Raw genomic sequence first — 20,700 nt, 5'->3', positions numbered from 1 at the left:
AAGGTATTTGGTACTTTTCAAATACCCTCCACCTGAGAATAAATAAATAAGTTTAAAGAGGGTGAAGTAATTAAAAAAAAATTTTTTTAACTTTATGTTACGAAATATATAACGATAATAAATAAAGATATATAATCTTTTTATTCAAATTAATTAAAAAAGAGGTATTTCTTTTTTCAATTATATAATACATATTAAGTCCACGCTACACTATGACTTTTTTAAAAAAGCAGAAAGCAAAGGTCAACTTTGAAGTGCAGAAAAGGTTGTTTATCTGCGGTGCCATTGTCCACATGACGGAACAAAATCATTATCCGACAGATACAACAATAAGGACTATAACGAACTGTGCGCTAGCGGTTCTTCTCGCATTATATAAAACTCCCAATCGCACACACGCACACATACTTGTGCAGCCACCCACCGAGAATGAAAGAAATGTAGCCTGCTTTCGAGAGCTGAATGCAGTTCTTATTGTTTTTGTTATTGTTACGACCTGCAGCAGCGGTTGTGACGTAAAAATGGCGTCGGCATAGACAATTTGTTTTTGTTTAGCGTAGGCACCGTTACATGCGCACAGGAGCGGCGAAAAAACATCTGTTTGCCGATTTTTGTGAAAGCGCGTGGGAGAGAGTAACGGTAACTTTGCGAGAGGGAGAGTAGCGATTGAGAGAGAGAGAGAGACCGAAATTTTTTTCTACACCTGATGACAGAGTGTTTTTTTCCGAAGGATTTATGTCTTTTGGCAAAGTCAAATTCTGCAGAAAGGACAGACGAAAAGTCGGCAAACATTATACCGAAATGGTGGCTCCGTTATTATGCAAGTGGGAAATCCATCAAATACGCCGAAATAAAGTGCTTTATTATTATGTAAGAGCGCAAGGAACTTACCGTTATTTAGCTAGACACGCCTAAATTGAACAGTAATTGTTGTATTTCTTATCAAGGACTTTCACCAGCTTTTCGGTTTTTCGTTCAGACATTTCTAAATTTTGCGTTAGAGCGTTAACGGATTTTCCTTTCGATTCAGCACTATTTTAAATACACTAGCACACACAGCCCGGAATTAACTCTTTTTTTAATTTTCTCTGCGGGGGGAGGAGGCGGCGGCGGCTGCGACGTCGACCGCAGCAGCGCTTACAGCGAACGCTTCAGCACATTGAAGTTTTGCATCAAATTCGCCGTTTTCATGTAAACGGCAAACAACTTGATGTGGTTCTTGTGGAAACTGGTGTACTTGCTGCTGAAGAACCGCCGCTGGCACATTTTCACTGCCGATTCGATGGACACGCGCTGATGACTGAATTTTCCTCGCGACGCCAGTTTTCCAGCCCCACAGGACATCCGCCAGGGATGGCACCGATTCCGATTATCCATTGATAAGCCGGCTATCGGTTCGCAAAATGAACTGGTCCTTTACACAGGAAAAAAATTGTGTGATTCTATGGATACTAAGAATAACAATCTAAAACATTATTTTCTTTTATTTACTAAAGTTAAAATGTACCAAAAGTAAATAAAAAATAAATATATAAATATAAATTTATGTCTAAGTCAGGTTCAAAAGTCTCGGTTTCGTCCAATTACGACACAATTTTCATTAAACAAAAAATCCATGAATCTATGCATTTTTAGGTTATCAGTAGGTCAGAACCGGCTAGAACTTAACGTAATCTTAGCCTAGACCCAGAATTTTTACAAATTTCGAGCGATTAAATAAGAAGGTACCAGCAAAATAATCAAAAACTTTTTGTTCGATAACAAACAAGGTTTATTTTATTTAATTGCATTCAAAACTAACAGTTTCCAAGCAAAACTGTCCCAAAAACCGCTAAAAATTTGTGCGCACACCCCCCGAGTCAACCGATCAACCAATCCGGGAATATAAATTAAGTGACTCAACGATTAAGTACCCGAGCCTGTGACGGCAGTGGTCAACGAAAGGAACACATGAAAATGCTTATCAAATATGGAAAGTACAGGGCGATAGAGAGCTGTGCGTCTTGGGATCGAGGGAGCCGATCTCTAGGGTATGCCTAACGTACGAACTAAACGATAAGTCTTTTATCAAAATCACAAAATCACAAAGCAGGAAATCAACGCAGGCCGAGATCGTTGAGTGGGCAACGGATGGGGATCACAGCTTGCAAAGGCAGAACAGCAGCGGTATAAATGCCCCGATGGCGATGAAAACCGGCAGAAGGATCGAGGAGTCGTCCATCGAGTACGGATTCGGTTGACGTGGGCCACTATAAGAACGCTTGGAGTCCGCCGATTGTTGGGATGGTTGGTCAGCGCCCAGCTGGTCGTTTTGCTGTTCGGGAAGCTCCTCCTCGAACTCCTCGTCGTCCAGATCCTCGTCATCTTCATCAATATCCTCACGCTGGTTGCGCACTACCCTCTCCACCTGATTGCCTGACTTCTGTTCCACAACTGGCTTGCCCTCCGGCTTGATCCGTTCACTTGCCTCAGTGCCATGCAGTCGCGGCAACTGGGAAACATCTCCTTTAAGCAAGGCGAAGGCATTGATCTTTGGATTATCCAGTGCCCCCTTAATAAAGTCCAGTCGCAGGCGGCCGTTCCGTACATCGGACACCTCGCCCTCGTAGTTTAATCGACCATTGTTGATCTTGAAGTACACGATCTCGTCGTGGGCTGAGCCCCTGCCCACCTGGTTGTAGATGTCCAGCTGACGGACCACCGTGTGCTTTCGGTTGAGAAGCACGTCGAAGACCTTTTTCTGTGGCGCATCGAAGTAGACCTCGCAGAACTTCATAATCAGGGCGTAATCTCCATCCCCGTCGCTGGGTAAGTCGTAGCCAAAAGTAGTGGTGTGATAGCGCTCGGTCCTGTAGAGCACCTCGTCATGTTCGTGGACCCGGCCAATCATCAGCAGGTGTTTGCCGTAGTCCGAGGCGATCCCAACGCCTTTGAGGGGATCCGCGTCGTATTGGACGCCGTTTAGGTCGGTATGTTCATCTCCGCCAGCGTTTACGGCGTATATAACTTTAAGGGTTTCTGCGGCAGTCGAGCTCCCGATGAGGAGGAGCACCAGGATAAGGGCCATCCAGGTCCTTTGACCACTTGCCCGCAAGTAGTCCCAGAAAATCCCCTTTTTCCATGCTACGTTGCACATGTCAGCAGTTGTTGTTGTTGTGCCCTGTAGTTCACTATGCATTTTTCCCCGTTCGGAGTGCCTCTTGTTTGGCGGTTGTCCCCGGTTTTAGGTCCTCGTCGGGCCCGTCTCCTAGCTCGCTGAAATAGTAATGCCGTGCTGATGGGGCCGAAATAAATCCATTAACAAATTTATTTCTATTCTGTGCAGCCTTTTTGCGATAGGTTCTCAACCGACGGAACCAGTGAACCAATGAACTGTTCTTTGGATCTGGTATTTTCCGAGCTGCGGTATGTTTAAGCAAACATTTTGAAATTATTAACAATTGTTTTATATTTTAGTAAGCAATAACATTACGAATCCTGTTTTTTAAAATATATATTTTGATGTGTTTTTTTTTTATGTAAGAATACAAAATTGTATGGATATATATAAGTACAATGTTATTAAAATCAAATGTGTTGGTACTTTTTAAACTAATGAATTACTATCGAAAATAATCTTAGCTGCCTAAGAAATTATAAATTATTACATTCTGTTAATGCTATTACATTCCATTTTTAATTTAATTTTTTAAATTTAAATTATTCAAGAATAACCCAAGCCATAAGCTGGTATATTATCGTTTGCTTAAGTTGGTATATTTTCTTGGCGCCCAGTGAGCGGGCACACTTAGCTACACGTGCATTGATGTGATTGAATTTTACTGGGAAATAATCCACGAAAAGTGGTTTAAATCTCATATATTGAGCGAAATTCACACTGAAAGACAGTGCCGGAGCACTGAGGATTACCAGTGAATCGAATCCGCGACAGGACCATGAATTTCGACGACGAGGACCGCTTGGAACTGCAGTTCCTGGCGGGCGGCAACATCGTGGAACATGCGCCTCTCTTTTCGCCCGATGGCAGGTTAGTACCCAGCCAACACTAGATTTAACTTTATATGTAACATTCCGATTCCTGTTTAACAGATTCATGTTCGTGCGGTGTCAGGAAAAGGTGCAGGTGTACGCCACCAGAACGGGCGAACTTACGCGGGTGTTGGACGACGCCACGGCGCCATTGATTAGCTTGGAATTGGATATAAAGCAACCGGATCTTCTGATCGGGTGTACCAGTAAAGCGGAGATATTCCGATGGAACTGGCGTGCGGGCGTTTTGAAAAAAACCGTATCCCTAAAGCTCCCTCTCGGACAGACCATAATTTTGACCTGCCACCTGCTGAATCTGTATAAAGGTGGCGACACAGCCTGTGCCTTTGTCACCACAAGGGGGAAGAGTGGCGAGCAGGTCAATTATTTTGTGGTCAACACGAGTACGGGCGATTTTATCGATATCAACTGCGGCCTTAAGCTGAAGTGAGTTACCATCTTCTTGGTCAATACTATCTGAAATGCAATAACTCTTACTTTCCGCTACAGAGTTCGGACTCCCCTCGTGGACGTGGGCAAGGGCCAGTTCAAGTACATAGTCATGGCTCAGGGCTTCTACATCTACTTTATCAACTACGAGACCTGGAAATTCTGCCGCTACAAGGGTGCCTTACAAAATCCCATTACCTGTGTTCGGATGAGTCCCTGTGAACTGGTGGCGGCCACCGCCGATTCCGTAGGCATGATATATGTGTGGCGGGATTTCGAAACGCTGGAAACGATGACCAACACGCGCTTGCACTGGCATCACACGGAGGTGACTAGCTTGGCCTTTTCGGCCTCGGGCGTGAGCATCTACAGCGGTGGACATGAGTGCGTTCTGGTGAAGTGGACCTTGGCTAGACCAGATATTCGCCAATTTCTTCCCAGGATGTCGAGTGTGATACGACATATTGTAGTTAGCAATGACAACGAAAGCATCTTGGTTTGCACGGAGGACAATGCCATTCAGCTGGTGGGTGGCAGTGATAACAACATAAAATCCACTGTGCAGCATTTTACGTATGAGACAAATGACAAGACGGGCAGGAGTAAGTTTCCTATGGGGTTACGCTTGAATCCGAGGACGAATACATTGGTGCTAAATGGCAGATCGGGACATTTGCAGTTTTATTCAGCTTACACCAGGAGCATGTTGTATAATGTGAGTGAATGTTACATTCTGAGTGCATGATTTGTATCTTAATTAAGAATTATATTCCGTATCTAGCTACGCGTGGTAAACAGTAATATATATAGTGAGGAAGCAAACCACATTATCTACAATACGAGAATTACACAAGCAGCATTCAATATAAATTGGATGGCTACTGGAGAGGTGTATAACGATCTGGAGAACTTTGCCGAAGTTTGTCTCAAATTCTGGGAATATAATGAAAAGTTGCAGAGGTAATTTGTGATAAGCTACAGCATAAGATTATTTAATAAAGCAAATAATTCTCCTGCAGTTATAATCTGAACACAGAGATTAACCTGCCTCACGAGCACGGCTTCAAGGCCATAATCTTCTCCAACCAGTTCCAAGTTGACAATTTGCGATGTGCCACCGCTGGCGAGGACAACGTAATTAAGATGTGGGGTCTGACAGACTCAGAAAACATCTATAAGCGTGGTGTGATGTGGAGTTGCCTGGCACAGACAAGCTACAGAAACCTACCCATTGGTTCCCTTTGCTTTTCTCAGGATGGGTCTCTGTTGGCCGTAGGTTATGGCAACATTTTGGCACTCTACGATGCGAGAAATCCGCGACTGCCCCTTCAAACACTAAGCTGTCCCCCTGGCTTAGACGGTGTAGTATCCAAAGCTCAACTGAGATTGGCACAGTCGCCATTGAATGGTTCCAGAAAAGAACTTATCCAGCAAAGGCAACAACTGTGGGACCTGCTCAAGACCCTTCTGAATAGTAATGACGAGCAATTAGTCAAGCAGGCCAAGGACTTGATAGTGGGCCCTCCAGTCAAGGCACAGCTAGTGAACCAACCAGAAGATGCCACCAAGGAGACTGTATTTAAGTACATCATGAAAATGCCCGAGCTTGGCTTGCATCAAAAACTTCAACTGCTGCGTCGTTTTGGAGTCGAATGCTCCATTCCACATGTCCTTCGGAATCGCTTATTGGAGCATCTCCAGCAAAGGGCAGTGATTCCTCAAGCAACGAAGTTGAGGCTTCGCAAACTGGATGCCCGACTGCATCGTTTACACACGCGACATCGTTACAAAGCCAAACATCGACTGAGCGATTTGACCAAAAGGCGACAGCACTTTGAGGATCTAGTGCCGCAGGATATTATGTCTCTTTTCAGTGTCCTCAAGCTGGATGAGAACAGTCAACCGAAAAAGGATGTAAAAAGCAAACCGAAAAAGAATTCAAAAGGCAAAGAAATCCAACCTAACAGTCACCCAAAAGTGAAGAATATTCCCACAAAGGCTGCTCCTCTACAGGGTTTGGCGCAGATTTCACATGTGCAATTTGGAGCTGGCGATCAGGCTCATTTGGTGGCAGTCTGCACCGAATCAAGGGTTCTCATATGGAATTTACTGACGCTCCGACTGCAGGCGGGCTTGAAATTATCCGTCCGTCAACTCGCGTTCGATCCCCTAACCAACCTAATGGCTGTAATTACGAAAAATGATGAGTGTAAGTTTATTTAAATTTGCTATTAACCATAAATCATGGTTTTGATTTTACTTCTTTTCATCAAAAGTGCACGTGTTCCAACCGAACGTTCCGCTGCCCCTGTACCAACGCAGCAACCTACCGAAAACCTATGGCCTGGCCTGGTTACCTAGAAGACAGCCCAAACAGAGCTCCATCAATGTGGACTGGCAGGCGCAGTCCACGCTGCTAATGCTTACACACTCGCAGGAAATCGCGTACCTGGCGCTACCGGGCCAGAGTCCATCGGACGATGCGCCCGCACCAATCACTTTTGCACAGCCTGCCGACACCGATATAGTGTATAGAAACGAGACATTCGGACTTTATGTGACCAAGCAACAGCAGGTTTCCTCTGACTTTCCGGAGAAGAGTGGCCCGCTAATCGTGGGACGAGGAGAGCACAGTTCTGTAAATGCGGTGAGTTGTTTACTTTATAATTTTTTGGGTATTATCAACACCACTTGTTGGCGTTCCCAATTACAAAGGGTATATTTTATTTAGCTTTCTTATTCGTTTTATTGAAATCTTACATATCTATGAAGTACAATTGGTTAGGCTTATTATTAGTTCCAGAAGTTGTATAGTATTTGGTAGTATATATTTGATTTAGCTTTGGTCTGGTTTAGAAATCCTTTAAAAAATGTAATTTTAATTGATCTTGTTGCTCAGTCGTTTTGAGTATTGACGATGATTGTCTGTGGGCCGGATACTATTTCTTCTTACGCTTAAGGACATCGCCCAGTCGAGGTGCAGTAGGGACTCGCAAATGGCGACAGCGGCGCATCATCAGGACGTCATGCTTAAAGTAGCGCAGACAGTGCCATTGGGGTACCTTGGGCATCAGTTGTTGGTGCTAAAAAATATTATAGTATGATTATTTGGATTATTTGGATTTGGGCAATGGTTTGATAAGCAAGTAAGCCTTCCCAAAGGAGTTGAAATTTAGGGATATAATGGCCATTTACATGAATTTTCCACACTCTGACGTAGTTTTGGTTTGTCGTCAGTCGTCACTATCTTTTGTTCCTTTTGTTTTTGTTGTTGTGGTGTTCTTTTGTGTTTTTTGCCTGCGCCCATCTGGCGTTCAACTCAATTTGAATAATTTCCATTGAGATTTATAACGCTTTTTCTGAAAGTGGGTTTTATTTTTGGACCCGCCTTTCAATTGTCTCCGTTTAGGATTGAGATTGGGTCAGAGAATAGCCTAGCAACTACACAATCTGCGCTTCAGGCACTTGTTGTTAGGGATTTTGGGATAGGACTAATCACTGTGAAATTGATCGAGCTGAAGAGGTACTATCATCACATGATAGCTGAAACACATGACATGATAAGCCAACCATATTGTATAATATTCAAGTAATCTGCTGAACTTGAATTGAGCAATTTGGGGGTATTCTTTTCCAAAGATCATTCCAGTAATCAGTTGTTATTTTTATAATTTATTATAATTACCTTGTTTATTCTATGAAGAAGACTTCGCGGGAATTGATAAGGGGTAGGATCAATATGGAATATTATATAAACTGCTGTCGGCTATAGAAAGTCTCGCTGGTATTCAGAACGAGTCGTTTGCATCCCGTCTAAAATTAGTTGTTCAGATTAACAACACACGCCGCAAACGTGGGTGACAAACAGAGTTTGTTGATTTCCTGGGACTATCATTGTTTTTAAATGATGTAGAAATAATCATTATCTGCAAATTGATTTTCTACATTATATACCTTCTATTATACTGCATTGCAATACTCAATAATGAAATCCGGAAGGGATAATTTAAAAGGAACATGAAGCACTTTGGATCCTATAGATACGATGCTAGCATTTGTAATATAATGCATTTAGAAGTAAATTAAAATTTCCAAATTAATAGGGTATATAAAGTCATGTCGCTCCTATCTATTTTAGAGTAAATGCGGTTGGTTTTCAGCTTATGGAATCGAAAATACAGGGGTGTTAGGAGTTATGTAAAGTGTGCATGAGTAATCCGATGCTTGACTTCCTAAATAAACGTTTCTTTTTATGGTTTTGTTCCCCCGCTGTTTTTAATTCAAAAGCAATCTTTTAATTAAGAGTGCACTTTGTTTGCCTCGCGATTCTCAACGCCCACTTTTAATTAGCGAGTTTGCACTTCCTGCATGTTGCAGCTGGCAGCCATTTTATTTTGGAATGCGAGTGAAGTCATTGCCCCAAATTCGTGCCCCCTGCTGTACTCCTATTTCGCATGCCCCAATGCCCCCTGTCATCCACTCACCTCATTCACAATTGGCACGGGTCCAGCGTTCGCCCAAGCAAAGAATGCAAGGCACAGCAGGGAAATGACTGCCACGAAGTTGGGCCACATTTTCCGATATTCCTTTGCTCGGATGCGGGTGAAGAAGGCGGTGTTGTCGCCTGGAGTTCTACTTTGTCTCGACACTGCCCGCTGCACCGTCCGGAATTTGTTTATTTCTGTGATTGAATCGTAAATCGTTTAGTCTGTATTGTGGCACTTTGTCGGCTGCAGGCGAGGATGAACTTTTGTCCGCCTTTATTTCCGTAAACTTTAGCGGCACGCGCTTCCGGCTCTCTTCTTTCCGGCCAACGGTTGTTGCTGCGGCACACAACGGTAAAGTGTTGAGCTGTCGCCGCGGCTCTCGCCAATTTATACTCGCAGCTCCCGACTTCGGCTCCGGACATCCACTTCGGCTTCGGCACGGGCTTCGGCTTCGGCTTCGTCCGCTCTCCGCCATTCTTGGTCTTGTTAATATTGTGGGTTTCGCTCGCTCTTTTGTGCTCTTTGCTCGGATGACTTGTGCACTTGGCAGCGCCCATTGTGAACGGGCAATGGGGCGCTGGTGCAAGCGCACCGCCGCCCACCGCTGCACAGTGGGATAGAAGGCTAGAAAACTTATCAAAAACACGGTGGAGCTTTTCAAAGCTGTAATTAGATAATCCCAACAAATTGTTAATCTAGCTCTAGATGTTCTACTAAAAAACAATCTACAAATTTGGAAACCTAAGTTTTATTGCTTAGAAATATATTAAAGGGTAAAACCCTAGATAAAGAAAGCTAGAAAATATTTACTTGTAAACAATATTTATTACCACGCTACTGTGATTATGCCAAATTAATGTTAATGAAACAATGGGTAATCCTTATTTAAAAAATAGAGTTTTGCGTAGACGGAAGCACCAATTATAGCGTTTTCAAAAGTAAAACGAAAAAAATGTGAAAGAAAAAACAGGAGACCGACTGATATTTTTCTACTTTATAAGACCCTTATAAAAAAGTATAAAGTATTTAACAGATTTTTATTTCTCACTAATCAGTTATTATCTATATTATACATCTATAAAAATCATTATATCGATTTAAGTAAAGTTCCTTACCACTGTGCCATTTATTGAACCCATTCCCCCTGCTCTGCCAAGCCATTGTTCCCCCAATTTATTGTTTATGCGTGTTTCGAGCTCTTTCCATTGCGTGCTAGTGACACTTTAGTTTTTCCCAATAAAACTCGATTATGTTGGGCCAATAATTAAGATCGCTTTGTTCGACGTTGTAAATTTTCCCGACACTGTTGCTACTTGCAATATTGTACTTGCCTTAATTACTTTCCCCAATTGCCATAGTTTTCGAGGATTGTTACTAGTTTTATTCGGTTGCTGATAATTAACTCAATTCTGAATGCAGGCTTGTCGCTACTGAAACGCTTTGAGTCATCAGTGAGTGTCTTTTCCTGGGGAAAAACAATAATATTTTGCAACTTGCCACTTAACGAATTGACAGACATGTTTGCACTTGGATTGTTTTTGCTGATTCCGTTTAGTTTGCATAAAATTGGATCAACCATATCCACAGGCGCATGCGCGAAGGTTAATAGACACGCAGCACTCGGCGCATTTTAAAGACGCTCAGCAATGACAAAACAGAAGCCGAAAAGTAATCATGTGATTATCATTGTCCAGCGCTGAACTTGAACCACAATCTCGACACCCAAAAAAATCAAAATAGTATTATGGACGCCTCTAAATAGTGTTGTGATTTGGGCTTTTTTAAAGCTACTTACAGGTGTTTTATGGATTTTGTCTTAAGTCGATCAAAAAAATTGTTAAGTATTTATTTTTCTGCAGTAAATAATAAAAAATAAATAATAAAAAAATGTACATTTTAAAATGCATTTATTATTAGGGTATATCTTAGAGAAAGTATGATTTTAAAGGACTTTTAAATTGTTGTTAAAATTGATTTAAAATGTGCTTGAGCTTAACATTTTTATTAAGGATGGGTTATATTAGCTTTTTTTTGGGGAACAATATTATATATATAATTAAAACCAATCGTATTATAAACTCTAGCTTTTTTCACCTAAAAAAATGCGACAGCACAGCCACTACTAACACAGTTTTTGAACTTCAGCAAGGTCAATGCCAATTAATTTTTCATTTCTGTATTACAGTTTGTCAATCTTTCCTCCCACACGATGCCTGCCATGAGCCTGATTTGTGGCGAATTTGTCAAATCGCTGCTGCTTCAGGCGGACTCAACCTTAAGGCACTCTGCGGCAGCTGGAGATGTTGCAGTGACCAACGGAGGAGTAGTCAGTGGAAATGGAGTGTCGCATGGGGACAGTGATGAGGAGCCGGAGGATGCTGAGTTGGAAGAGGTGTCAAAAAGCACACTGGAAACCCGAAAAACGCTGCTGGAGCAGAAGGAAAAGCTTGAGGATCTGTCACCCGCAGCAGAAATTGACCAGCAGACGTTGGATCATCGATTGAAGACCATCACGGCGTTGAGAACCAAACTGAGGTTATGAATGTAGAAAAAGCTATTAGTTGCTCTAACAAATTTTCTTCTATTTTTGTATAAGACTAAGAGATAATACAAGTCATAATGCAATAAAGACGTTTTTTTGTGTATGTGTGACGATAGATTCTTCGAAAAAATGGAAGTTAATAAAACAAATTTTAATATATATACATTATTGAGTTCGTATATTTCTTACTTACCAAAACAACAAGTCCAAAAAATTAAATTATTTTATTTTCCTATACTAATGACTGACTTTTATTTTCATAATTTTACAGTAGATAAACGATATTAAAAGTATTTGTTAATTTAAAGGAAACGACGACGTGGTATTAAACCAGCATGAGACAGCACATTGTAGATTTCCATGCGCGGAATTTTCTCAGCCTGGCGGTCATAAACCTAAAGGAAAATTACACAGATATTTAAGACATTTTTAAAATGGTTATATTCATTAAAAAGCTTTGGATAAGTGTAATAATACTCACCACCTCCTCGCCGGGTCCAAACCAACTGGATCTGGCCAGGGCGTCCCTCACCCTGGGAGTGTTGTAGAAGGGATTCTGAAACTGCTGAGGAAGGGTCTTTTCCCAGGCGGCGTTCTCCACCACGGCGATGTGCTGCAGATTCCTCTGGGGCCTGGCCTCGACCACTATGGAGAGACCCACCATCGTCACCATGAACGCTGACCAAATGAAACGACCGGGCAGGAGGCACCTTGAATGACAGAGGAGAAGAAGATCACGCCTCGTTGAATTCGGCTGACTGACAGATACCACTTGCTCGGCTTAAGGTATGAGATGATCATTACATAATTGTGGCGTGCATATAATATTACAAGTTTCCGCCTGTCACGCACACACACGCATGCCCCATCCCCCATCCCCCATCTCTGCATCCAGTCCACGCCTAAATGACCGCTTTTCACTCTCGGGAGCCCGGGACAACTTGTTGGCCAAGTCAGCTGACTGGGCTTCCACAAGGGGGCTGTGCTGGCCGTGCGGCTTTATATGTATCACAGTCAAACTTCCACTGAGCGACGGATGTTACATTTTAATGTTATACTATTTTAAGTTTATAGAAAAATATTCTAACATAATAAAGGCGCTTTCGGTTAAAATATTTTACATTCCCAAACCTTAATTTAATTTATTTTTTTTGAGACATTTTCCAGGCAACGCTGCCTGTGGTCACTGGCAGTTTCTATTTGTTTGCCGAGGCAAAACTCGGTTGTCATGTGGATGCCATTTCCTAGATGTCGCGTGCTGCGAGGAGAAAAACTCTGCTGCAGATATATGCATTTTCCAGCGTCATGCGTCTGCTGGTTGGCTGGTCTGTTCGGCCCACTTCGGCTGCAAAAAGATCCCTGATCTTTGCTTTTAATTGGATAACCGGCAGTGACGACCGCTTGCCGCTTGTTTCTGGCCGGTGATGTAAGCTTTGGACTTGATATTGCCACTTGCGGCACTTGGGCTTTCGCAGTGCCTGGTTGGTTGGCCAAAAGACTGCCTTGCCGCCCTTCGGTCAACCTGCCAACTCATGGCTAGCCGAAGGTTCATGGCATTTTATAAGGCGAAAAGATCGCCAAAGCCGGGCTTGATAATGAGATTTTTATTCAGTGGAGGGGGGAGGGAAGCATAATGATGCAACTTCAATTTTTCTGGATACCAACTACAGTTAAGTGTGGCCATTTATATGTCTGCTACCCTTAATATAGCTATTTAGGAGTTCAAACTGTTGATGGCCTACTATTTTTTCAGCTGTGGATAGTTAAACATAATAAGCAAGTTGATAGAGGTTAATTTTATAAAACTGCGTCTATTAATATAATCCAAGAAGTTTTCACATTATTCTTAAAATTTATATGTCAAAGAAGCATTATTTGTAATTCAAATAAAATTGAAAATTTTGTAAGTTGTAATTTAAATAATAGATTTTAGAATGTACACACTCGCTTTTCTGGTCCAGTTGTCTTGTTGGAAAGAAAACTATATTAAATCTATATATTAAAATTTTTTTTTTTAATTTATGAAGTTGTTTTTAGGATTTTTACAGTGAGATTTAATATAATTCGAAATGAAAAGTATAAATGGGAAAGTGCCACCCCCGAGTTCGCCCATTTAGTTCAGTTCACTGACCCACCCTGATGGGCATACCCCACTTTAGGTCCCCTGGATCACACCCAGGTGATGTCCGATGACTTGTCGGCTGCATTTCGCCTTCGGCTGCTATCCCAAGCCGTTTTACCGGCCATCTTATGCAATTCTGGCGCTTTGTGCATGCGAAAAGACCGCAGCCTTCCCAGTCAAAAATGTGTTGGCATTTTCAGGTTTTCGTGCTTATTTTGTGTGCCAAGCCAGGCAATCGCTGCTGGGACGACTCACCGACTACTTACTTACGATCTGCAACTACGCGACTTGCTGTTGGGTCTGATTAGGTCAATGGAATCCAATTGGCGTCAACGTCGCGTCGCTGCAGTTTTCGCTTTTCACAGCCATGTATGCAGAGATACAGCGAGTACGACGCTTCATTCCATTCCATTCCAGCATTCCCAATTTGGGTCATGTGGTTAATTGACAAAGATTGACGTATTGTGTATTATTGTTATGCTACGACGTCCACAAATTTGTTTATACTATTTTGCATACAATGAGGAAATATGCTCCGCGCATCTGTTACAATTTTCCATCGTGTTTCCCTCGACTGAGTGGGATCAAAAAACTGGGTCTGAGAATTGGGTTGGATGGCTGCCGTTATTGGGTGAAAGGTCGCAGGAACCTTGATACGACACCGGAGCCCGAAAAGTAGCCGAGATGATAAAAGCCCTGTCCGCACTTAACGCTCATTACAAGTTGAGCCGGCAAGTGAGGCAAGTGATCGTTAATTTTCGAAAGTGTGAACTTTTAAACCGTTTCAAGGTTGCCGTCGTCGAGGATGGTGTTTCCCGTGTTTTATGCACATTTCACTTCCCCATGAAGTTTTTAATTAAAACTCTTGTATGTAATACATTCTTTATGAAAATTTGGAAAGCTTTTGGCACTCAAATAACTGTGAGCTATTATTTAAGAGTGGCTACTAAAATGATTTACCTTACATACAGGTGTGGTTTTAACAGATATATATTACATTAATTTAGCTTTAGAGATATGGAATGTTAAAAAAAAATCAGATTAATAATTTGTAAACGATTTTAGAATATTTAAATGCTTTTACAACTATAAAATTCGATTTTTAGAAATTTTACTTGCAGTTTGTTGAGACTTAACAACGTTCATGATATTTTCCATTTAAGATTGTTCCTTAATATACTATTATAATGTTTCACCCAAGTCCTTGATAATTCCCAATACAATTTGTAAGAAGATGTGCAATTTATTGGGATCTTTAGCCCAATTAAAAATTTCATCATAATCGCTACTGGAAAAGTGTGTCAGCTTTTTGGATCACGTATTTCCAAAAGGTAAACTCCCCTGTCCGCCCCCGACACACCTACCGCCCCACGCCACGCCCACTTCAACGTTTGTGGTCAATATTGATATGCGGACATTGTGGATCATTTTTATTAGCCAAATGGCGTAAGTGGGCAAAGCGCTTGGCATTTGTCTTGGGTCTTCACGCGGGTTAATTGAAAATACTGCACAGCATGACAATCGTAACAGTTTTTTTGGATACTGCATTATTGTTATTATTTTTTAGGGTTTATTGTGGCTGGTTTTCATGTATTAGGCTTGGTTTTTAGCAACCATTTTTGTGCATTTGCTAAAAAAACGTGACCATTAAACTGAATTATGTGTTGAGTACACCCGTCGTTGGTCTTTTTTAAGATTTTACGCTTGTCAGTCAGTGTTGCCGACTTTGCTCTATTGTTGTAGTTGCTCTTGTGATAGGTCAAGTTGTTTATGGTTATTTTCGTTTTTGTTGTGGTGCGAATAGTTTTTGTCACAGTTTTTCCTGGCTCTTTGGGTGGCAGCCGCATCGAATCTTAAAATTATGTCGTGGGATCGCTGCTTTGTTCATGCTCAAAGGTTATGCAATATTTTGTCTGGAGATCTTACTAAAATTTAAGTTAAGCTCAAGCCTAATGTTTTTTTTTATATGAACTTTAATAGACTAACATATTATTTAATAATTATAAATACTGATATTTACTAAATTTCCCTTATTTTTAGAATATCTTTTATGTTGTTATTGTTTTAAAATGATATAATATTAGTAAACTTTTGTTTAAAGTTGGTCACTACAACATCTTGAGGTTTTTTCGCGAATTTAAGTTTTGTAATTAAATTGAACAAGTGCCACTTAATCACACAACGAATTAAACTCACATTTTGATTAATTGTTATAACCCGGCTCAAATATATGCAGAAACTTTTTTCTTTTACTTTTAAGAATCACAGGGGCCGTTTATATTTTCGAAGAGCCGCGAAGTTGTTGATTTGAACGCGGCCAATTGGCAACTGAATTTAAGTTTACGTTTACCAACAGTCAGAGACTGTCCGAAGCCGGAGATCGGTGGGCAGGTTTTGGACACAACTTGAAAGTTTTCAAAACCGAAAACCGAGAGGCTAAACGAAAACGAAAACTGAAACTCAACGAAGCATGCGGCAAAAGCTGACCAAAGCTGGGGTTGAGGGATTCGCTTCTTTATATTTAGGCCTATACTTAAGTTTTAGAAAATATGCACACAGTAACAATTCACTTTTCAGTTTCTAAAGTTTTAAATTTTTAAGCATGGTAAATTTAATTTTAACATTTTTTACACCTTATAATTTTAAAGCTCATAATGACAATTGTTTAGTTACAAATATGTTTTATTTACTAATTTTTATGTACATTAAAATGCGGTGTTCAAATGCTGGATAGCCAAGTATAACTATATTTTTTGAATATAACTTTATGTTGAAATACTCCCTATTCCTTTTCATCGTTGAGCACGAACTGATCCACAAAGTCTTGGATCATGTCCAGCATTCGGTTCCTGTACAACTCATCTGTGTTAAAGGCCTCCAGACAAATCTCAATGCGTTTCTTACTGAAGAAGTCGCTGAAGCCGTCCGCAGAGCTGGTCAATTTCTGGGTGCAAGAAGGTGGGAGCATGACCAGGTGGCAGAACAAACAGCTTTCAATAAGGCCAATACTTCGGAACTCCTCAACGGACTTATAAAAACTTTGTTCCGGTATAAAGCGAGCTATATCCAAGCCAGCTCGCTTCAAGAACTCGGTCATAAAGCGGTAATAATCCGACAGAAGCTCGCTCAGATGGGCATCCCTGAATGCCTTCGAGGTGGGTATGGTCAGCACGGTCAACACATCGAGGACAGGCGGGGCGTATCTGGCCAATTGGAAGTCCACCAGGCGACACTGCAGGGGACTTTCCCCGTATTTGCCGTACTGGAACATGATATTATTGGCCCACAAATCGCCATGGAGTAGGGTGTTTGTATACACTTCTGAGGTCTTGACAGCCTCGAAAATATAAGACATCTTTTCGGTGAAATTCTGCAGAATATAGTCCAACTTCGTCTGATACTTGGGTATTAGTTTGACAAACTCCTTGAGCACCTCGCAAGAGTTTAGGAAGTTTACCACCCGCAAATTTTCTGGTGGCACATCACTGGGATAGGCATTTTCCACCACCGATTTGGGCTGAGTTTCGTTTAGTTTTTTGCCCGTTTCTTGTTCCATAATAATGGAACCCGCATGCAGGGCGGCCAGGGTCTTTAGGCAACAGTGGAGCTGTTCGTAAGATAGTAAACCATCGCGCCCAGCTCCCATGCGGTAGCCTTGGTCTGCGAGGTTCTCGAAGACCAACAGATTCTTATCTGCATAATAGCACTTTGGTGCGACCTCGGCACAGGCCTTGTGAAGCTCGGGAAGCACGTGCTGGTACACAGCGATTTCCTTCTGAAACACTCCAAAGTCCTCCAGGTATTCCATTCGCGAGGCATTACCCTGAGGCGCTGACTTCGAGAAGAATGTCAGCTGCTTGATTTCCTCGGAATTGTGCAGCTTCAGCGTGACCCGAAGGTAAAAGTGGCTACCCAAATATCCAGCTGGAGCATCCGAGGTGGGCTTCAGTTTATAGCTGACAATATCAAATCCGGATTCCGAATCGGAAATATTCTGGTGCAAGTAACGCTGGCACAGGCCGCGAATCTCAGTGGGGCTCAGCTCCAGATCGGTTGCCATCTCTAAATCAACTGTTTGGAGTTCCTAGGGTGGCGTTAACCTTTTATATACCGAAAGTGCAACCCTATCTTCAGACTTCTGTATCAGTATTATCTCGAGATAAAGTCAGCAGATACAGAAGTATGCGCAATAGAAGGAGAGAAAAAGATACTTAAAAGGCGTTAACAGAAATCCAGATTGGTTTATTTGCTTTTGGTTCAGACTGAGGATCACGCATTAGGGGTCAGCTTTTGGGGGTGTGGCAAATCAGCTATTTACCTGATGAAATCGAGGAGAAATTGGTGAAATTGGGTTGTAATGAGTAACATGACCATGGTAGATGGTGTACAAATATGTTCCTCCTAAAATAACAATACTTACAAAACAAATGTTACATTTACATGTTTATAAGGTTTAAATTACTTATCCTATTTTTAGGATGTAAAATCCAAAAAGGATGTTTTACACAAAGCCATTTTACCAAAGTAATTTCAACATAATGCAATAAATCTCCGAAAACATGTATCATGTATTGCCCAAAACATCTTCGTTTCCAAATATATTTCACCTTATGTGTCTCACTTTTTAGTATTTCTAATAATAAAGTTGCTTGAACTAAACAAACAACTTTTTTTACGCAAGCTCTCGCACTTCCCAGTCCGCTTTTTTGGATCAACTTTATTCCGAGATTTATTAGAGATATAACTTATAAAGCTGACGTGGTGAGCTGATCAAACAATGTGACTTGAGCCTTTATTTGCGTGGGGTAAACAAAGTTTATTTCACCTTAAACTAATTCGTGCGCAAATGTTGATTTGATTCCCGGACACTTGCGTGTTAGAAGTCTGGGAAAATCAACAGCTGAAGGAATCAAGCGAGATGGATAACCGAATTTTGTTACTAACGAGGCCTATGGTTTTCGTTACAGCAGCGAAATAAATTAGTCACGGACTGGACCTCAAAGTGACCACAGTTGCCATGAGATTTAGCCGAATTATAGAGGAGTATCTGAAGAACTCCACCTTGCATGGAGCGCGGTTCATAGTGGACAAGGATGCAAGCTGGATAGAGCGTATCTTCTGGGTTATTTGTCTGGTAGCCTCTTGGTACGCCTCCTGGTTGCTGATCAAAGCCTCGTTGAGTGAGTGACCGAAGATAGTTTTAGGATATTTGACCTTGACGATGCCACTTAGGTGCCTTCGAGAACAATGCGATCAGTTTTGTGGTAGAAAGTTCGTTTCGCGACTGGAACACAAACTTCCCAGCCATTATAGTCTGCGAATCGAAAAATATGGACCGAATACAGGAGGTGGCTGAACAGTAAGAGGAGATCTGATGGTGATAATCATACAATCGATATTAATAGTGACTTGAAATAAATTTCAGACTGTGGGGCGCTGACCACGACTTCACTCTGGAGGAGGTCCTGAGCGAAATCGCCTTCTTTCGCGGCGAGTCCTATCATACAGTCCACGAATGCAGTGGCGAAGAGGTGACTGCCTCATGTTTTTACTCCAATTTCTCGTATTACGCTGAGCTAGTTAGAACCAGTTGTGTGGACTCAATAAGTAATTGTGAGTGGAATAGCAAGCCATTTGAGTGCTGCAAGTACTTTCATCGCATGGAAACTGAGCTGGGAATTTGCTATGCCATTAATTCCCTACAAACCGGGTGGGTCTCGAAGAAATGTAATTTTTATTTGTAAGAGCCTTATATTCCCATTTAATTTTTAAGGAAACCCAAAGAACCCAAGCTAAACATGTATTCCAATCGAGCAAGCGGACCGGGCTCCCTGGTAATGGAGTTGCATATAGAGGCTACGGTGGGTAAAATAAATTTGCAAGCATTTGTTTAAATAATATACAAATTTTATTAAATAATTTACAAAAGGAAAACATATGTAACCTAAGCAGATTACTAAGAAATTATTGTTTTGTAGACTTAGTAAAGTTAAACCTAAAAGAGTACTGCATTTGCTTAAAAGCTCTATTATACTGGGCTTGCTTTGATTAATATAAGACATTCCATTTTTAAAGGTGTTTATACTTGGCAATGAGGAGGTTCCCACATTAGTCACACCTAAAACGGACTTTCTAGTGGTAGGACCCTATATATCCTTTGTGTATGTACGTTGTAGGCTTATATGAAGTATTATCAATGTTAATTTTAATTTATCAGACGATATGTCTCAAAGCGCGACATCGAGAACGATGAGGAGATCCGACAGACCAGTGTCCAACAGAGAAACTGTCGTTTTGCCGACGAGAATATCCTGGACGTGCACAAGTTCTACAGCTACAGCGCCTGCACGGTCCAGTGCCGCAAGGACCGGCAGATGGAGTTGTGCAACTGCTCCAGCCACCTGTCCCCCAACTCCCCCGACTGGCAGCTGTGCAACATGGATGGCCTCGAGTGCCTGAATCGCAATTACGAGGACCTCTCGGTGATCATCGCCAAATGGTCGAAGCGTCGCGGTCGAAAGGGTCTGGTCTGCGATTGTCTGCCCTCCTGCACGGAGGTGGACATCACCACGGTCTTCGATAGCAAGGAAAATATGGCGGGCAATCAGAATCCTGTCTCCAAAATCGAAGTCGGGCTCATCGAATTGCCCACGGAGCGGTACAAAAGGAACTTGGTGCGTGGCAAATTGGATTTGGTTGGTGAGTTAAGCAGATAATGCTGTTGTCAAAGGTCTTGAGTACTCCTTAATTTCAGTGTCCATTGGTGGCACCACCGGCTTATTTGTGGGTGCCAGCCTTCTCAGTTTTGTGGAGATTTTTTACTACATTACCATTCGTCCTTATACCACATATATAAATGAGAAACGGCGCCTGAAGCGCTTGATTTTGCCCAAGAGATTTCATTAACATTGCTTTATTGTAATCTAAAAAAACTGATTTAAGTTTTTTATCACTTAAAAATATTATCTACTCTGAAAATTAAATTTTTATTAGCAGAAATTTATAAACATCTTTAAAAAAATTACAAATTAATTATTCTAGACTATTTCCTCATAGTTTATCCGCTTATC

General features: G+C 41.6%; 7 protein-coding genes across 10 annotated transcripts in view; 2 read left to right on the top strand and 5 right to left on the bottom strand.

Annotated features, from left to right (window-relative positions):
• LOC108033626 (sodium/hydrogen exchanger 3) overlaps positions 1-1,110 on the bottom strand; it is a 30,714-nt gene extending 29,604 nt beyond the window's left edge. Inside the window, exon 1 of the mRNA XM_050885542.1 lies at positions 892-1,110. The gene's annotated coding sequence lies outside the window, so the exon portion shown is untranslated. The remainder of the gene's footprint in view (positions 1-891) is intronic.
• Positions 1,111-1,736: 626 nt separating this feature from the next.
• LOC108034286 (malectin-B) lies at positions 1,737-3,377 on the bottom strand. The gene has a single exon (XM_017109146.3). It carries the CDS (start codon positions 3,176-3,178, stop codon positions 2,138-2,140), a length of 1,041 nt encoding a protein of 346 aa, XP_016964635.1. The 5' UTR covers positions 3,179-3,377; the 3' UTR covers positions 1,737-2,137.
• A 393-nt stretch (positions 3,378-3,770) lies between these two features.
• LOC108034006 (WD repeat-containing protein 75) lies at positions 3,771-11,676 on the top strand. Its single transcript, XM_017108736.3, has 7 exons — positions 3,771-4,027; positions 4,090-4,476; positions 4,540-5,194; positions 5,261-5,439; positions 5,499-6,688; positions 6,756-7,126; positions 11,152-11,676. The coding sequence occupies exons 1-7, from the start codon at positions 3,936-3,938 to the stop codon at positions 11,506-11,508; spliced, it is 3,231 nt and encodes a 1,076-aa protein (XP_016964225.1). The 5' UTR covers positions 3,771-3,935; the 3' UTR covers positions 11,509-11,676.
• LOC108034007 (uncharacterized) lies at positions 7,201-9,327 on the bottom strand. Its single transcript, XM_017108737.3, has 2 exons — positions 8,964-9,327; positions 7,201-7,562 (listed from the first exon to the last, which is right to left on the bottom strand). Exons 1-2 carry the CDS (start codon positions 9,051-9,053, stop codon positions 7,419-7,421), a joined length of 234 nt encoding a protein of 77 aa, XP_016964226.1. The 5' UTR covers positions 9,054-9,327; the 3' UTR covers positions 7,201-7,418.
• A 66-nt stretch (positions 11,677-11,742) lies between the features above and the next one.
• LOC108033550 (uncharacterized) lies at positions 11,743-15,953 on the bottom strand. 4 transcript variants are annotated; one of them, XM_050885039.1, is made up of 4 exons: positions 12,640-12,690; positions 12,278-12,565; positions 11,990-12,218; positions 11,743-11,903 (listed from the first exon to the last, which is right to left on the bottom strand). In XM_050885039.1, exons 2-4 carry the CDS (start codon positions 12,397-12,399, stop codon positions 11,811-11,813), a joined length of 444 nt encoding a protein of 147 aa, XP_050740996.1. In that variant the 5' UTR covers positions 12,400-12,565; positions 12,640-12,690; the 3' UTR covers positions 11,743-11,810. The 4 variants fall into 4 exon arrangements, with proteins under 4 accessions (XP_050740996.1, XP_016963384.1, XP_050740998.1 ...); XM_017107895.3 differs by lacking the exons at positions 12,278-12,565; positions 12,640-12,690 and adding an exon at positions 15,827-15,953; XM_050885041.1 differs by lacking the exon at positions 12,278-12,565 and having other exon boundaries at positions 12,640-12,681.
• Positions 15,954-16,128: 175 nt separating this feature from the next.
• On the bottom strand, positions 16,129-17,696 carry LOC108034341 (uncharacterized). Its single transcript, XM_017109224.3, has one exon. It carries the CDS (start codon positions 17,688-17,690, stop codon positions 16,413-16,415), a length of 1,278 nt encoding a protein of 425 aa, XP_016964713.1. The 5' UTR covers positions 17,691-17,696; the 3' UTR covers positions 16,129-16,412.
• A 951-nt stretch (positions 17,697-18,647) lies between these two features.
• LOC108033278 (sodium channel protein Nach) lies at positions 18,648-20,536 on the top strand. Its single transcript, XM_017107544.2, has 7 exons — positions 18,648-18,810; positions 18,863-18,989; positions 19,056-19,340; positions 19,404-19,491; positions 19,706-19,791; positions 19,848-20,329; positions 20,385-20,536. The coding sequence occupies exons 1-7, from the start codon at positions 18,648-18,650 to the stop codon at positions 20,534-20,536; spliced, it is 1,383 nt and encodes a 460-aa protein (XP_016963033.1).
• The last annotated feature ends 164 nt before the right edge of the window (positions 20,537-20,700 follow it).

The sequence above is a fragment of the Drosophila biarmipes genome, chromosome 2L, assembly GCF_025231255.1.
Source record: "Drosophila biarmipes strain raj3 chromosome 2L, RU_DBia_V1.1, whole genome shotgun sequence".
Taxonomy (NCBI): domain Eukaryota; kingdom Metazoa; phylum Arthropoda; class Insecta; order Diptera; family Drosophilidae; genus Drosophila; species Drosophila biarmipes.
The sequence above is the reverse complement of the archived record's forward strand: the minus strand, read 5'-3'. Positions and strand labels throughout refer to the sequence as shown.

Bases quoted from the DNA above. Each gene is read 5' to 3' on its own strand.
- LOC108033550 (XM_050885039.1), bottom strand. From the start codon at position 12,399: ATGCAGAGATGGGGGATGGGGGATGGGGCATGCGTGTGTGTGCGTGAC. The intron at 12,219-12,277 runs GTATCTGTCAGT...CTGTCATTCAAG, and splicing joins TACCTTAAGCCGAGCAAGTG to GTGCCTCCTGCCCGGTCGTT. The intron at 11,904-11,989 runs GTGAGTATTATT...ATTTTCCTTTAG, and splicing joins TTGGACCCGGCGAGGAGGTG to GTTTATGACCGCCAGGCTGA.
- LOC108034007 (XM_017108737.3), bottom strand. From the start codon at position 9,053: ATGTGGCCCAACTTCGTGGCAGTCATTTCCCTGCTGTGCCTTGCATTC. The intron at 7,563-8,963 runs GTGAGTGGATGA...AATATTTTTTAG, and splicing joins CCGTGCCAATTGTGAATGAG to CACCAACAACTGATGCCCAA.
- LOC108034006 (XM_017108736.3), top strand. From the start codon at position 3,936: ATGAATTTCGACGACGAGGACCGCTTGGAACTGCAGTTCCTGGCGGGC. The intron at 6,689-6,755 runs GTAAGTTTATTT...TTTCATCAAAAG, and splicing joins AATTACGAAAAATGATGAGT to TGCACGTGTTCCAACCGAAC. The intron at 7,127-11,151 runs GTGAGTTGTTTA...TCTGTATTACAG, and splicing joins AGCACAGTTCTGTAAATGCG to TTTGTCAATCTTTCCTCCCA.
- LOC108034341 (XM_017109224.3), bottom strand. From the start codon at position 17,690: ATGGCAACCGATCTGGAGCTGAGCCCCACTGAGATTCGCGGCCTGTGC.
- LOC108034286 (XM_017109146.3), bottom strand. From the start codon at position 3,178: ATGCATAGTGAACTACAGGGCACAACAACAACAACTGCTGACATGTGC.
- LOC108033278 (XM_017107544.2), top strand. From the start codon at position 18,648: ATGAGATTTAGCCGAATTATAGAGGAGTATCTGAAGAACTCCACCTTG. The intron at 18,811-18,862 runs GTGAGTGACCGA...GATGCCACTTAG, and splicing joins GCTGATCAAAGCCTCGTTGA to GTGCCTTCGAGAACAATGCG. The intron at 19,341-19,403 runs GTGGGTCTCGAA...TTAATTTTTAAG, and splicing joins ATTAATTCCCTACAAACCGG to GAAACCCAAAGAACCCAAGC.